Source organism: Mustela nivalis (genome assembly GCF_964662115.1).
Source record: "Mustela nivalis genome assembly, chromosome: 16".
Taxonomy (NCBI): Eukaryota; Metazoa; Chordata; class Mammalia; order Carnivora; family Mustelidae; genus Mustela; species Mustela nivalis.
This window is the reverse complement of record NC_139035.1, coordinates 5,447,792-5,464,414: the sequence shown is the minus strand read 5'-3', so window position 1 is coordinate 5,464,414 and position 16,623 is coordinate 5,447,792. Positions and strand designations below refer to the sequence as shown.

Here is a 16,623-nt window from a genome sequence, read left to right as displayed (position 1 = left end):
ACTTTGCCTGAATCAGTAATTATTATATTTGTGAAATGGTGATTTTTCTAATGTAGTTCACTTTACGTTTGTTAGTTGGCATTCTACTGTAAGGAAGAGCTTTGCTTTTATTTCTTAAGATTTATTTATTTAGACAGAGAGAGAGGGGTGGAGGGGAATCCTCAGTCAGACTCTCCTCTGAGCAGGAAACACAACACAAGGCTTGATCCTAGGACCAAGATCATGATCTGAGCTGGAACCAAGAGTCAGCTGCTCAACCGACCGAGCCACCCAGACACCCCAAGAGAGCTTTTATTTTTAAAAAATAATTTATGAGTATGGACTTATGGATTCCTATTTGAAATCCTATAAATGGGCTGTAATCTGTTATTATCAATTTATAATCTGTTATCTGTTATTATCAACTTATTTTTTATGCTCAGTTTGATTTTATGGCCAGTGGGCATCCCTTCAGAGCAGTGGTTTCTGTGTCCTTTTGACATTTCTTCATTGTTTTCTGAATGCTTCTTTGCTTTCTGGCTTCATATGTTCCAGGCTCATCCTTGCTTTCCCTGCTTCAGTTTTGGATTACTCATTTCTGCATGGAGCCCTTGTTCCTTTAAACGGAGGACAGTATTTAGGAGATAGGATGTGGGTGTTAGGTGTGCTCATTCTAGTTCCCCTCAGTGGAGGGAGCTACGTATATACACAGCCTCCACACACATTTTTATGTCTGTCTCACCATGAGTTCATACTAAGTACCTATAATTCCAGTTCAACACATACTGTTTTCTAGTTTTCCATTTTTCTATTTTTGTATCTCCCTTCTCTGAGAGAAAAACCTGGCACTCAATATTCTTTCTTGTTTGTTCAGTCATAGAATATGTTAATTAAAAATCAGTTAGAGAATTGTTAAGTGATACCCTGTAAAAAAAAATTAATAGTTCAGAATTTGCTTTCAGTTGTTTCTTAGTCTGAAGGCAGATAGTCAAAACACTTTGTTCAAAAGTTATTTGGGTTGGTTCTTCCCCCTTCAGTGTGGTTGAATTATTCCTTTGAAACATGGTTCAGCCCATTTTCTTGTTTTATTCCATTTCTGTTTTTCCGCGATCCTTGTTGATTCTCTTACCTTTTTAATGTGTTTAAACAAAAAAGTATAGTCAGCAGTATCATTTCACTTCAATCCAATTCCATAAAGCTCCTTAGATTGCATTAAATTTATAAACTAATTTGGGGAGAATTGAAATGTTTATAATGTTGAATTCTATCCAAAGATACGAGATGTGTTTCCATTTCTCAAATCTACTTTTGAATCTTTCAGGACTTCCAAAATTTTCTCACACAAGTTGTGCACATCTGGGACTGGGCATATGGTTGGGGGGGCAGTTCTTTGACAACTTTCTCTGTTTCATCTACGAAAGTCTGTTTGACTAGGCTTTCTAGCTTTAATGGGATCGATATTGGTAATCTGTATTTCTCAAGGAGATTGTACATTTTATATATGCTTTTAAATTTGCTTAAAAGTCTGCAAAGTTAGTCTCTTATAATTGTTAAAATTCCTTCTGTTTCAGTGGTTATTCTTGTATACTTGTGCCTTTTTTTCCCCTTAAATAAAGCTAGTTTATGGTGTCTCTCTCTTTTTTTCAAAACAACAAGATTTCATTAGATGTAGATTTTTTTTAAGATTTTTTATTTATTTACTTGAGAGAGAGAACAGTGAGAGAGAGCATGAATGAGGAGAAGGTTAGAGAGAGAAGCAGACTCCCCATGGAGCTGGGAGCCCGATGCGGGACTCGATCCCGGGACTCCAGGATCATGACCTGAGCCGAAGGCAGTCGTCCAACCAACTGAGCCACCCAGGCGTCCCTAGATGTAGATTTTTAAAAATTCTCTCTCTCATTAATTTCTGCCTCTATTATCTTGTGTTTAGTTGAGTCAGTTTTCTTCTAATTGCTGCTTTCAGTGCATCTCCTAGATTGATATATACAGTATTTTGTCATTTAAAAAAAAATTCTGTAGTTTTAACTCACAAGTTAATATGAGGCTTTTAAATATCCAGAGGTAAAGGCCTTTCTGTTTTTTTGTTAGTAAATTCTAGTACCTTTGCATTGTGATCAGTTTTGTTCTACTTTATGAAAGTTTTGCAGGTTTTTGCTAACTTAATATATAATCAGTTTTGTGAATGATCTGTGGGTGTGTGAGAAGAATATTGTAAGCGTGTTTTTATTATCCCTGAGGTCTACTTTGATTGTGTGGTTTAAGTTGTTTTATCTCTTAAGAAAGACCGGAGTTGGTGAGGATGTGGAGAAAAGGGAACCCTTGTGCACCACTTGTGGGAATGTAAATTGGCGCAGCTGCTGTGGAAAACGGTATGGCGGTTCCTCAAAAAATTAAAATAGAAATATTACAATATCCACTTAATTCCATTACTGGATATCTATCCAAAGAAAATGACAACGCTAACTTGAAAGATAGATGCGCCCCTAAATACACGTTTAGAATAATAGCAAGGATATGGAAGCAATCCAGATGCTCCTTGACAAATGACTGGATCAAGCTTACTGGCGCCCGCACGGGAGAGCACTGCCGAGCCGCCAAAATCAAATCTTGCCATTTATGGCAACATGGCTAGACCTAGAGAGTATTAGGCTCAGGTGAAATAGGTCAGAGAGACTGAGACCATGATGTCACAGAAATGTGGACACTGAAAACCAAAACAGACAAAAAACCAAGCAGACTCTCAACGACAAAAGACAAACTGGTAGTTGCCAGAAGGAAGGTGGGGGAGGGGATGGGCTGAATAGGGGAAGGAGATAAAGAGATACAAACTCCAGTTATTTAAAAAAATTGTCTCAGTTGCTTGATTTATGTCTACTTGATCTGTCATGTGATGAGAATGGTGCATTAAAAGTTTGCTGTAACTATCTTGTGTGTGTGTTTTTAAGATTTTATTTATTTGACAGACAGAGATCACAAGTAGGCAGAGAGGCAGGCAGAGGGGGGGGGGGAAGCAGGCTCCTCGCTGAGCAGAGAGCCCGATGCGGGGCTCGATCCCAGGACCCTGAGATTCATGACCTGAGCCGAAGGCAGAGGCTTCGACCCACCGAGCCATGCCGAAGCCCCACTATTGTGTTTTTATGTTTCATTACATCTCTGTAGTTTTAAGCTGTTTACTGTGGTATTTGGTGCCTTTACAGAAAAAAAATTTGCTGAATCTTGATCTGGTAGATTGATTAGGGCTCTTGGGAACCAGCAGTCCCTGTGTTCTTGTCTATTGAAAACTTTTTATTTGACCTTTATTTTCTTGAGTTTCTGGAAAATACAGCTGTATTGTTGTATGTCTTTGTGTGCTGCTTTTAATAAGTTTGCTCATTTAATTCTTTTGGCCTTTTAAGTTATTTGATCTTTTTGCCTGGAGACCTTAAGGGTGTTTTTTCATCTTTAAAGTCTAATGGTTTTATTAGGGTATTTTTCTGAGTATATTATTGCAGGCCGTTTTCTCAACGTGTGGTGAGCCCTTTCAGTATGCAGAATCAGGTCTTATTTCTGGAAATTTGTCTTTGATGGTAGTTTAATATTAGTTCTGTTTTATTTAATATCTCTTCTGAAGGGAGTCCAGCACGTGTATGTAATTTAGTTCTTTTCTGATATAATTTTTATTTCCAGAGTTTTATCAACTCATTTCTTTTTATTGCTGGTTTTAGTTTTGGAATTTCTCATTCAAGGCATGTTTTCATTTCTTAAAATTCTTGTTTGAGGATTTTTAATTCAACACACCGTTTTCCCTTCATGATTTTTTGGCAGGCGAAGGGACGAAGGTAAAGAGAGGAGTTCCCAGTTAGAGAGTTTGAGCTTTATTTTCAGTTTTCTTCCTGTGGTAGCTTCCTGTAGATGAAGGTATGCTGTTCCTTTGTATTTCTTGGACAGGGCTGGTGATTTGGGGACGTGTGAGATTCATAGTTCAAGTGCTCCCTCTTCTGTCAGTGCGGCAAACTGGTTTCTCTGAATACTTTCAGGGTGGCAGGGGTGTGATTGTGGGGCTTCCCATTTTTCTTTGTTTTCTTTTGCCCTGAAAAAGGCTAAATTTTTCCCCTTTTCCTTTTCCTTTTTTCCCCTCCAAAGAGTTTCTAAATGACTCTTCTCCCTCCCTCCCCTCCACATGGCCTCCTAGAGATTTACAGGCCATTTTAAGTCTCTCTGCTCTGAACTATCAAGTTTCTGAATATTTACAGATCTTCTCATTTTGGAATGATTATAATTTAACCATAGACTCTGCATTTCCCTTCCGTCTCCCCTCCCCCACAGTGTTTTGTGGTCTCCACTCCCCCTAAAAGCCATATAAAGTCTCAGGTGTGAAGTTAAGAAGTTACTCCTTCAGAAATCAGGAGGTTTTTATCTTTGGTGGGAATGTAAATTGGCGCAGCCTCTGTGGAAAACAGTTTGAAGTTTCTCAAAAAATTAAAAATAGAAATACCGTATGATCCAGTAATTCCGTTATTGGGTATTTAGCCAAGGAAAATGAAAACACCTAATTGGAAAAGAGATACATATACACCCCTGTGTTTACTGCATTATTTACAATAGCCAAGACACGGAAACAACCCAAATGTCCATATATAGATGAATGGATAAAAAAGATGTCATATGTTTGTGTTGTAAACACACACACACACACACACACACACACGCGCGAATGTTGCTTGGCCATAAAAAAGATAGAGATCTTGCCGATTGCAAAACATGGCTGGATCTCGAGGGTGTTGTGAACGAGGTCAGAGGAAGACAAACACCATAGCATTCCACTTAACATGTGAAATCTAAAAAAACAGAACAAAAGCAGGAACAGGCTCATAAGTACAGAGAACAAACTGATGGTTGCCAGAGAAGAGGGTGGGGAATTGGGCAAAATGGGTGAAGAGGAGTAGGAGGTACAGGTTTCCGGTTACAGAATGGCTAAGTTTGGGGGATGATAAGTATAAGGGAACCTGGAAGACTAAGTTGATTAAGTGTCTGCCTTTGGCTTAGGTCGTGACCTCAGTGTCCTGGGATCTAGCCCCATGTCGGGCTCCCTGCTCAGTGGGGAATCCGCTGCTGCTTTTCTCCCAGCTTGTATATGCATGTGTTTCCCCCCACCTCCCTGGGTGTCAAATAAATAAATAAAATCTTGAAAAAGAAAAAAATATATAGCCTAGGGAATATAGTCAATGGTATGTTAATAGTGTTTTGTGATGGTGGTTACTCTTGTCAACATAGTGTAATGTGTAGACTTGTGGAATCACTTTGTTGTACACCTGAAACATTTAACATTGTGTGCCAACTATGCTTCAATTAAAAAAATGAAAAACAATTTTAGGGGATGGATAAAATGTATGATTATTAGGAGAAAAAAGAAATAGAATAGACTGAGTCAGTATTCTACAAAGAAAGTGAATTTTATGAATTAAAATGAAACTTACATAATGTTATATGTATTTATATGCTGGTCTATTAAAATACTTTTTCTGCCACTGACAAACACCTTTTCTATGAGTTTTGATTCTTTCGTGATCTTATCAGATAATGTCAGCGGAAAGTGTTCAGAGACAAATCAATACTTTCTCAAATAATCTTCCAATGGTTTATTGACTAAACTGAGTTATAGTTTTTTATCATCAAGAACAACCAAATTTGTTCATGTTCAGGTGATCCAACTAATTCTAGACTAACCAATAGCAATTGTAAAATACCTTCAATTGTAAGATGCATTCCAATTTAAGTTAAAATGCGAAAAAAAAGTTTTAAAATTGAAGAAATATTGTTGAGCTCAGTTGAGTAAGTACAGGCTGTGACAAGAGTAGCTTTGGTGTAAGACATTAAGGGCTGTGCTGTGGGGTTTGTTCATGAGGAAACAATTGCATAGCACTGTAAGCACCTTGGTAGTAAAATTGTTTCGAACAGGCTAGATCTGCCTTTTTCTGAGCTTCCTAGTGTAAGATTCCAATGTATAGTGTTTTAGAAGAGAGATTGGTTTAGTAGCCAATAGGAACTGTTGTTGGAATCGGTTAATATAAGCAAACACTTGTCTTAAAGTTCTGCTTGTACATTAAAGTTTGTAATAAATTTTTGTCTGTAGCTTTAGGAGAAATAGGTGAAAAGGATAGGTATTGGTGAAATTGAGAATAGTTAGACAAAGTGAGAATCAGAATCTTAAACAGGCTATTGATGACTATCCTGGTATTTTAGATTTCATAGATCTGCCATCTCCTTGTTGCTTCTTGTCATAATTGTGTATGACCTATGGATGAAATAAGGCAGCTTTTTTTTTTTTAAGATTTTTATTTTTTTTATTTGACAGCCAGAGATCACAAGTAGGCAGAGAGGCAGGCAGAGAGGGAGGGGGAAGCAGGCTCCCTGCTGAGCAGAGAGCCTGATGCGGGGCTTGATCCCAGTGTCCTGGGATCATGACCTAAGCCGAAGGCAGAGGTTTTAACCCACTGAGCCACCCAGGTGCCCCAAGGCAGCTTTTAATCTGCCAGTATTTATTGAGTATCTCCTCTGTCCCAGGCACTGTGCTGAAGGTCTCTGCCTTCATGAAGCTAACATTTTGTTTTTAATTTTAAGATTTTATTTATTTGAGAGAGGGAGAGAGAGTGCACCAAGAGGGGGTAAGATCAGAGGGAAAAGTAGACTCCCCACTGAGCAGGGAGCCTGATGCAGGACTAGATCCTGGGATTCCATGACTCCTGGTCATGACCTGAGTTGAAGAAAGTCCTTTAACCAGGTGAGCCACCCAGGTGCCCTGAAGCTAATTACATTTTAGTGGTAAAGTAAAACTTGGAGTAAATGACAAAATGGTGATTTTAGCTTGTGATTAGTGCTAAGAAGGAAATCAACAGGATATTGCTCCTCCTTTAGCAGAGAAGAGTGTGTGGAAAGACTACTTTCTAGAGTAGTCCAGAAAACTTTTTTTTTTGAGAATGTAAAATTAAAACTGAGATCCGAAGCGAGAGAGTGATGCAGCCATGTGAAAATGGAATAGCATCCTGGGTAGAGAATTGCAAAAGCCTGGAGGTGAAAGCTTGGTGTTCACTGGAAATTAAGTCAGTGTGACTGGAAGGGAGTGAGCAGAGGGAAGACTACACAAGATGAGGTTGGAGACATCAGCAGGGACCATAAATGCCCTGAGCCTTCTTAGCTGCAGGAAGGAATTAGTCCCCCCGGCTGCCCCCACTTCCCCTTCGGCAACTCTCAGTTCTCTGTATTTAGGGTGAACAGGAAGGAATCTTATCAAGCAGGCAATTGACAGAATTTGATTAAGTTTCTAAAAGATCTCCTGAGTTTTTAATGGCTATATTGAGAAAGGGCAAAAAAGGAAGTACAGTCTATAACTATTAGACTATTTCTCTAGTCTAGGCAAGAAATGGCTTGGAGGGGAGTGACAGTAGAAATGGAGAGGAGTAAGTAGATTTCATCTGGGTAAAAACCAGTGGACCTTGCTGGTGGACTGCATATAGGAGGGGAGATTGAAAAGAAATAAAGACCATGCTTAGGTTAGTCGGGGTGGGGGAAGGAGCAAGTTTAGAATGTTTTTTGAGGCCCTTGTGAGGTAAGATCTAGAAATAACAAGCAGGCAGCTGGTGGTCCTGGTCTAGAACTCACTGGAGAGGTTTGGATAATGCCAGCATTCATTTCACAAGGTGCCAGGCACTGTTCTCAGCACTGCAAATACAATGAAGAGAGACCAGGCTTCTCCTTCAATGGATCTTACAACATATCGACGAGGTCACTTGGCAGAGGGCAAAAAGAGACCCAGCTCAGAGCCCTGTAAGCTCTGACATTTTAAAACCAGGCAGAGACTGACTTTTGGCGGTCTGAGCCCCTCAGCCAGCAGTTACGGCATGTGACATATTGTCAGAGCCATCATCAGTGCTGATTTGGGTTGAAGATAGGAGGAAGAAAACTAGGATCATAGATGCAGTAATTTCACGGATCTCATTGGGGTACCTGGTAGGACAGGGACGTTTGTTGGCTTTTGTTCTCTGGATTGTCTCACTCTTCTGGTTTGTGAGTTGTGGTGTTTCTGTCTGGTGTGCTTTCTTTGAATGTCTGATTGTCTTTGCTTCTGTTCATGCTTAGAAGTTGGGCTACCAAGCTGACTTAAGTGCTCTGTATTTTGTGGGGAAAATCAACTAGTTGGGCTTTACTATAGGGAAAGCAGATGAGGGAGCTGGATGTTAAGTGAGAATCCTGAATGTCACGATATTGAGGACTTTGCCTTAAGGTACCAGCACCCATTCTTGCTGCCGGGTTCTCCTACGAACAGTTCACTTCTTCGTACAGCATCAGGGAGTTGACTATTCTTTGTTCAGAAGTAGTTCAGCTTCCTGTCTTACCTCTGCTCTCTGGCCAGGGACGTGCGCGTGGGTTCACAGCCTCTTTTGACTTCCTGTAGGCAGATCTCTTGTGTGGCTGGGTCTGTGAGGGCTGAAGGCTGTGACTTCCTTGGTCTGGCCTCCTTGGTTACCATTCCTTCACTTACTTTCTGTCCCACACGTTTGTTAAACTCTCTTCCATGGAGGCCTCTTTCTCTTTTCCCTTTGTTGGGGACTGCTACTGTTTTTTTTCTTTGACTGTCATTTGATGGAGTCTTGGGAGCAAGAGGAGATAAATTTATGCATTTTTAAATCAGAAGCACCAGAATTAGAGTTTTAAAGGATGCAACTTTATATTTTGATGTCCCTTTAGAATCGTTTTTTCTTAACCCAATTTATTGAGTTTATTCTTAACCAGTATTGGGGCAGCTCTTGTACATAAGGCCTGAGACTAGGTTTTGTAGGCAATATGGGAAAGAGTGGCATGGCTGTCCTAGCCCTCCGTGTCCCCTGTCTAGCGAGAGCAGTGAAGACGCTGCAGTTGTCTATGATAATTTCTGGTAACTCTTAAAAGCATTTCAAAAGATGATGATACATCAGGGAGAAATCTCTTCAGTGTAAGGGCTGAAAATATATGAAATACTTTATGGGGTATATGGTTCTCCTGGAAAGATGAATAGAATTTCTATGAATGGAGATTTAGGTTGAAAGGAGGACCTTTCAAGAGAAGGAAATGGCCTGAACAGTGACTCCAAGGACTGAAAAAAACAGAACCTTGAAGAGAAACTAGAGACTCCATTTAGCTAGAGTATAGAGCCTGTGTAGCAGCCAGGTGATAGTGGCTCTGAGCAGGGTAAAGGCTGGACTGTCCTTGAAAAGGAGGAGGAATCTTAACCCTGAAACAGGAGGAAAGGAGACCATTGAGACCTTTTCAGATAAGCAAAGAGGAGTGTCGAGGCCTTTAGCATCATTTGAGCGAATGAGATATAGTGTTGGACAGAATTACCCAAAAGACCTGACCCACTTGTGACCTTATGACTTTAGAGTAGAATTTCATAAAAGAAGTCCATCATAAATTTGACATATCATAAAGAAGATGTGCCAAAGCTAGAGCTAGATTTGAAGCTCCAAAGTGAATATTAATAGCTTAACAAAGTGTACAAAGCAGTTTTGATTTTTGACAAATTTTTAGAATGAATCTTCCTTTACTAGAAAATACACTCCTATTTTTAGGGGGATTGGTGGGATGATTTTGGGAAGAGAATCAAGAAGAAATGTCAGAGAAAGACCAATATCATATGATTTTGTCATATATGGAATTTAAGAAGCAAATGATTATAGGGGGGAAAAGAGAGAGGCAAATCAAGAAACAGACTCTCAACTATAGAGAACAAACTGATGGTTACCAGGGGGATGGGGGATGGGTGAACTAGGTGATGGGGATTAAGGTGTGCACTCGTGATGAGTGCAGGGTGATGTATGCAACTTTGTAATCACTAAATTGTACACCCCAAACTAATGTTACACTCTAAGTTAACTAACTGGAATTTAAATAAAAAATTAAGTAAAAACAGATGACAACAGGGGCGCCTGGGTGGCTCAGTGGGTTAAAGCCTCTGCCTTCAGCTCAGGTCATGATCCCAGAGTCCTGGGATCGAGCCCCGCATCGGGCTTTCTGCTCAGCAGGGAGCCTGCTTCCCTTCCTCTCTCTGCCTGCCTCTCTGCCTACTTGTGATCTCTCTCTCTCTCTCTGTCAAATAAATAAATAAAATATTTAAAAAAAAAACACACAGATGACAACAATGTCATTTTTAACAGTTTAACTGTAGGTTTGGAAGCATTTTTCCCCTGGGATCAGATTTCTATAGCTTTGTTCTTGGGTTTGTTTTTAATTCTGGAATACATTGTTGGGTTTTCAGTTGCATCTATTTCAAATATGATCTGCAATGGAAATGTGTATATGAGGCACTAAACTTGGGGCTTAAGTTCTGGAAAAGGAGCCAAATTAACTGGAATTTTAAATATTACTTGATTCTGTGTATATATGTAAGAACATAGGCTTAATTTCAACCTGAGCCTTCATTTTAGAGTAAGAGTTTTATGAATCCTATTTACTGAATCACTTTTTAGAAAAGCAGTGGGAGAAATTCTTAATCTTATATTTGGGTAGTCTTCCATTCGTTTAAATAACTTAAGTGTAGATAACTGATTTTTACACTTAGGTTTAACAAGTTTGTAATTTTAAATGATTCTTGCTAGGTTCAGGCAAGCTTTGAATTACGTGGGTATTATTCTTCTGAGTCTCAATACACTGTACTCAGTGAAAAGATACAGGTTTTTACTGATTTTCATTGAAAAATATGCTATTTGTTTGTTCCTCTCAATTATTAACCTTCTGAGAGCCCCCCCCCCCAAACATCAGCTTCTCAGTGGTCCCTCTCCTGGCTGCCTTATCTAAAATGTCACCCCTCCACCCCTTAACATTTTTTTCTTCCTCAGAACTTTTCTTTATCTAATTTACTGTGTATTATACCTACATCTTTTTTTAATCTGTCTTCCTTACTAGAAAGTAGGTTTTGTGTGGGCAAGAGTTTGTGTTTCACTCGCTTTCTTTTGCTCCTTCCTTCTTCCGTCTTCCTCCTCCTTCCTCCTCCTACTCCCCCCTTTTTTAAAACGAGGCTCCGCAGGCATCAACCCATGTATCATTCAATACTGCATCCCCGGTGCCAAGAACAGTACCTGGTAAATAGGGTGCACCAGTAAACAGTTGTCAGACAACTTTACATTAACCATAGTTGTTAATGTGTGTCTGTGTGTTAAGATGCTCATGTTATTTCCAGGTAGAATTTACCTGTTCCAATTATGTATGGTTTGCATAGCATCATGAATTTGCATCAAAGGAGATAACATTTTTAAAAATCTTTTCTAAAAATCCATTTTTTGTTTGTTAAATGAAAAACCTTAATTTTTGAGCAACAGTGTCAGTTTTTCTTAAATGATTTTAACTTAGGGAAGTTAGAAACCTGGCATATAAAAATCTTTAAGCGGTGCTACTGCCATTGAGGATATTAAATCCTTTTTCCATACAGGTGCAAGTGGCATGAAGAAAACGATATTCTCTTCTGTGCTTTAGCTGTTTGCAAGAAAATTGCGTAAGTTGGAGAAAGGCATTTCATTGAAATGCTCTGTTCTGCATTGAGTGCTTTGCCACTTTGCTTGCTGTTGGCTTTACAAACAGGGTTAAATACTGTTGACCTCCATTTTTGTAATTCCCTTCTAAGACAAAGGGTTGGTTTTCTGTGGGTTTTTTTTTTGTTTGTTTTGTTTTTTTGTTTTTGGGGGGTTTTTTGTTTCTAACTTCATGTTATTTTTATTCTGTCCATGTCATACTTGCTTGGTATAGTTCCCACCTGAGTAATTTGGGTGAACCTTCAGAAGCACTTAGTGAAAATTTTCCTTGTAGGACATGACATTCCCTAATATCATGAACAACAACATTTCCTTTTTAAAGTGCTCAAAAAATATAGACATTTTTCTCTTTTTTGTAGTGAAAGTACCTAGAGCCTCAGATCTTTGGGTGCTTTGGTGGTCTCTTCACGTGGCTGGTTATAGTTGGTTCTGAGATAAATAAGTGCTTTAAAGTTGTGGCCTAATTTCTGTTTATGCCCTTTACCTGCCTTAAACATTTGAGAATTCTGGTAATCTTTACTTTTAATCCTATTCCCTTGTAATGAATCTGAAATTGTATGTGGTGCTCAGAGTATTGCTTTCCAGTAACGGCCGGTGAATGGTATGTATGCTACCCAGCCCCATGTCTTCTCCAATTCTCTCAGTTTCTTTTTTCCCCAATTTAGAAATGTATATCTTTATATATTTTATATATTTTCTTTATATTAGAAATTGTTAAAATATGAATCATTTTCGAATGAATTAGATCAGGTTCTGATAATGAGCTTTTATTTCCTTTTGAAGGTACTGCATCAGTAATTCTCTAGCCACTCTCTTTGGAATCCAGCTTACAGAGACTCACGTACCGCTTCGGGATTATGAGGCCAGCAACAGTGTGACACCCAAAATGGTTGTATTGGATGCCGGGCGTTACCAGGTGAAGAACTGACTTTTCAGAGCTACTGATCACTTTACCTGTGCCGCTCAGTGCGCTCCTGCTCAACAGCAGCTAAAGATCAGGACTTTCGTTCTCTTTTCTGAAACATTCTCTAAGGTTTTTTTTATGGAATATCACTTTTTTTAAAAGATTTTTTTTTTTTTTTTTTTTTTTTTGAGAGAAAGAGCACACAGTGGGAGGGGCAGAGGGAGAGGGAGCAGCTACCCGGCTGAGCCCAGAGTCAGACCAGGGTGGGCCCGCATCCATCCCAGGATTCTGAGATCTTAACCTGAGCTGAAATCAAGAGTCGGCTGGTTGCTCGACTGACGGAGGCCACCCAGGCACCCCTGCCTGGGATGTCACACGCTTCTTAATCCAGTGGGACCCAGTTGCATAAATCTTATTTCCTTCCTGGTATATTTTCTACTATATTTAATGACGTTTTAAGAAAGTTAACATTAGCAATTAGTCTTTATACAAATCATATCCAGAATTCATTCCAGAAATTAAAATCTGAATGTAGATAATATAAACATTTAAAATATTTACCTCTAAAATGTATGAGACCTGATTCAGGGTTTGATTAAAAGCTAATTTCCCTACCAGCTTCTGTGCTTGTAATTTACTAGTAGACTTCTGTCTACTACAACAGCATAGCAGCTAAGAGTATAGACTCTGGAGTCAGAATTCCCGAATTGGATTTCAGGTCTGCTCTGTACAGGCTGGGTGACTTTATGCAAATTACTTGAACTTCCTGTGCTGATTCCTTATCTGTAAAACAAGAACAGTAATAAGGGCTAGTAGTTGTAGGATTAAATGCAACTGTATATGAAAATGCCAAGAACTCTGCCTTGGAACATAGGTAATAAATAAAATATTATTTAAAAATGGTTCATAAAACAATGAAAAGGAAACCCCCAAAACTGATACAACCAATAGTTGGTTGACAAACACTAAACACTTGTTAAATATTACTGCCCACTTCAAGTGAGCTGTTAGTGGAACACTGTCCACTGTCCATTTCTCCCAGTCTCCTAGGGTTGCTTCAGTCTGTGCTTGACACACCTGATGCCCTTGTCTCCTCTTCTCTGAGGAAACAGAAGCAGTCAGAAGAGCTATGCTACGTTTGCCGACCACTGCATCTACCATGTACTCTGCTTTGACTCCTGTTTTAATGCATGAATTGTCTGTGCCCCTGCTAAGACCAGTCCTTCAGTTTATGTTATAGACCTTACTCTCTTACCTGCCCAAAGATATGGCTCCAACAATTTACTTCTCTTTCTTACATCATCAGGGTTTCTCTCCGTTCTGAATCCTTATCAGGAAACATGCTACAGTCTCATCTTTAAAAATAACCCTCTCCTGATCCTGTAATTCCCCTCCAGACACTGCTGTCTGCTTCCCTGTACAGCAGTACTCTTCAAAAGTTGATTGCACATTGGAAAAATGGGTGTTAATTGGTATTTTGTAAAAAATACTTTGAAATTGAAGTAGATGATCCAATAATTATAAGAAATAAAACTTTCTCCCCTTGTATTTTTCTTTGTTACTTATAGAAGCTAAGGGTTGAGAGTCCAGGATTTTCTCATTTCAGCCCTTCTAATCAGGAACAAAGACCAAACACACCCACTGGTAAGCATCTTCTGTTTCCTAAGAATGAGCCTCAGCAAGTGTAGGGTACATTATGGTACTTAAACAGATGCTCTAAATTAGCTTTAAGTTACAGGATCTTGTTGAATAGAGAGCTTAATTTGGCACTTTTAGCACCTGAAACAATTTGGATATGTACATTCTTGTATCACTTTAACATAATTTAACTTAGCTTCCAGACTTTTGTTCAAGGCATTTAAAATAAAGCATGTTATTCTTGTAGCAGTTATAGTTCTGTTTTGTTTTTTTTAAGATTTTATTTATTTGAGAGAATGAGAGGTGGGGAGGGTCCAAGGGAGAAGCAGCCTCCCCACTCAGCAGGGAGCCTGAGGCAGGACTTGATCACAGGACTGCAGGACCATGGCCTGAGCTGAAGCCAGTCGCTCAACCAACTGAGCCACTCAGGCATCCAGTAGCAGTTACAGTTTTATAGTTTTGTGATGTCTTTGGGCAGACAGGAAAATTTAACACCTAGGGACATGAACTTTCAATTGGTGTGTGAAGAACTTCAATTAAGGTTTCTGTGGCTAAAACAAAAATATTCTTAATTCAACCTATTGCCTTTACTCTGAGTATCTGTTTTCTTTTCCTAGGGATCTCTGTCCTGTTCATGAAGGGTCTACAGTGGAATAAGAGTCAGTCAAGGGATCTCTGTATAATAAAACCTTAAAATTGCTACATTTCTCTTCTTGTATTTCCAATATCCTTAGGTGACTATCCATCTGGGGTGAGAATTTCCGGCCAAAACAGCAGTGTTCGGGGGCGCGGGATTACCCGCTTGCTAGAGAGCATCTCCAATTCCTCCAGCAACATCCACAGATTCTCCAGCTGTGAGACTGCACTCTCGCCTTACATGTCCCAAAAAGATGGATACAAATCTTTTTCTTCCTTTTCTTAATGATGGTACTTTTTTCAATTTCTGGAAAAATAACAGGCCCAACTTCCCTTCTGACTACAGTCATATTAAACAGATCACATCAATGATAGTGTCACCACTGTAAAAACTACTTAATTTGTAAGGAATTTCTGTTTCATAGTAAAAATAATTGTGGCTGGAGAAGATCTTGGCATTTTTGCTTTTTTTTTTTCCTTTTCCGAGGGGTGGTTCTACTTCCTGACTGTATGATGTGAACACCATTAAAGTTTTGAGTCCTTTAAAAACAAAACTGGCATTTCAGAGTTGTGCTTTTGGGAATATGTTGATAATCTTTCCCTCTACAATAAAGAATACATATTAAAAGGAAAGGGTTTTTAAATAAGGGGTTAATCTCTTTCTTCCCATTATGAAATGTTGCAACCTTAATGAGTACCTACTTTATGGACATATATATCCTCTTGTGAACTCCTTATAACCACTCTGAGGAAGGAGATTACCTCCATTTTACACACACACACACACATGCGCACGTACACACACACAAGCTCAGAGATTCAGGTCATATTCAAGAGAAACTGTTAACTGACTCCAAAGATTTTTTCTTATATATGGCACTGTCTGCTACTTCCTTTTCATCTATTTTTGGAAACAGATCTTTGAATAAGAAACAGCTCACACAATGTAAGTTTATAGTACATTTCCTACTGGCAGATTAAAAAAAAATCTTATATCCAAACTTTGAACATGCATGTATCTTCAAAATGAGCATGACAGAAGGGCACCAGGGTGGCTCAGTCCGTTGTGTCCCACTCCTGATTTTTGGCTTAGGTCATGATCTCAGGGTTGTGAGATCAAGTCCTACCTTAGGTTCCCATGCTGGGTGTGGAGCCTGTTTAAGATTCTCTCTCTCTCTGCCCCTCCCCCCCCACCTCTTTTCATCCGTGGGGGGGGGGGCAAAAATCAGCATGACAATAGGGTTGGCTGAGGAAGTGAAGGAAAGGACTAAAATTATAATTTGATCCACAGATTTAGGTGCCTAAATCTTGTGCCATCTGAATTTAATCCTGTGTTAATCTAAAACTTACATTTTTAAAATTTTATAGGAAATGTTACACTTGTGAGGTATATATGTCAGATAAACCAAAGCAATAGGTCCCAGGAATTTAGAAGAATAGCTGTTCTTTCTTTTGAGAGCTATCAACCTCCAAACCATATTAGTAAAATTCAAATTCCTGTCTTTTTTCCCCCAAAAAGTTCTTCTGGCAGCAAATCTGAGGGATTAACTACCCTTCAAGAAGACTGTGAGTGCGGGGGATATTCCTAGCAATCCTGGTTGAAAGTGGTTTTGGCACCATCTTCAGGGGCATTTTCTTGGTGTTCTCTGACAGGTGCTTAGAGCTTTTAATTGTTGCTGTTTGAGTTCAGGACCTATCTTTTCCTCAGTTGCCAACTTTAGATGCCCATACTGCTGTATAAGATGTTCCGTAAATGTCTGCTTACACACACACACAAACACACACACAAAATGGAATATTAGCCCTAAGAAAGAATGAAATACCACTATTCGCAATGACGTGGATGGAGCTAGAAAGTATTATGCCAGTGAAATAAGCCAAAGAAAGACAAATACCATATGATTTCACTCGTATGTGGATTTTGAG

At 39.2% G+C, this 16,623-nt stretch overlaps 1 protein-coding gene and 1 long non-coding RNA gene across 6 annotated transcripts in view; one reads left to right on the top strand and one right to left on the bottom strand.

Moving 5' to 3' along the window:
• MAEL (maelstrom spermatogenic transposon silencer) overlaps positions 1 to 15,251 on the top strand; it is a 37,445-nt gene extending 22,194 nt beyond the window's left edge. Inside the window, exons 9-12 of one of the 2 annotated variants that reach the window (XM_082702756.1) lie at positions 11,420 to 11,482; positions 12,303 to 12,435; positions 13,992 to 14,067; positions 14,796 to 15,251. In XM_082702756.1, coding sequence (XP_082558882.1) covers positions 11,420 to 11,482; positions 12,303 to 12,435; positions 13,992 to 14,067; positions 14,796 to 14,983 — 460 coding nt within the window. In that variant the 3' untranslated portion in view covers positions 14,984 to 15,251. The other variant, XM_082702757.1, reaches the window with a different exon arrangement.
• Positions 1 to 16,623, bottom strand: part of LOC309849843 — a 44,695-nt gene that overhangs the window by 9,726 nt on the left and 18,346 nt on the right. For 2 of the 4 annotated variants that reach the window (XR_014303936.1, XR_014303937.1), the window contains exons 4-6: positions 15,825 to 15,943; positions 12,985 to 13,206; positions 7,821 to 8,605 (exon numbers count right to left, since the gene is read on the bottom strand). This is a non-coding gene — a long non-coding RNA (uncharacterized lncRNA). Of the gene's footprint in view, positions 1 to 7,820; positions 8,606 to 12,984; positions 13,207 to 15,824; positions 15,944 to 16,623 lie in introns of those variants that run through there. The other 2 variants (XR_014303935.1, XR_014303938.1) reach the window with 2 other exon arrangements.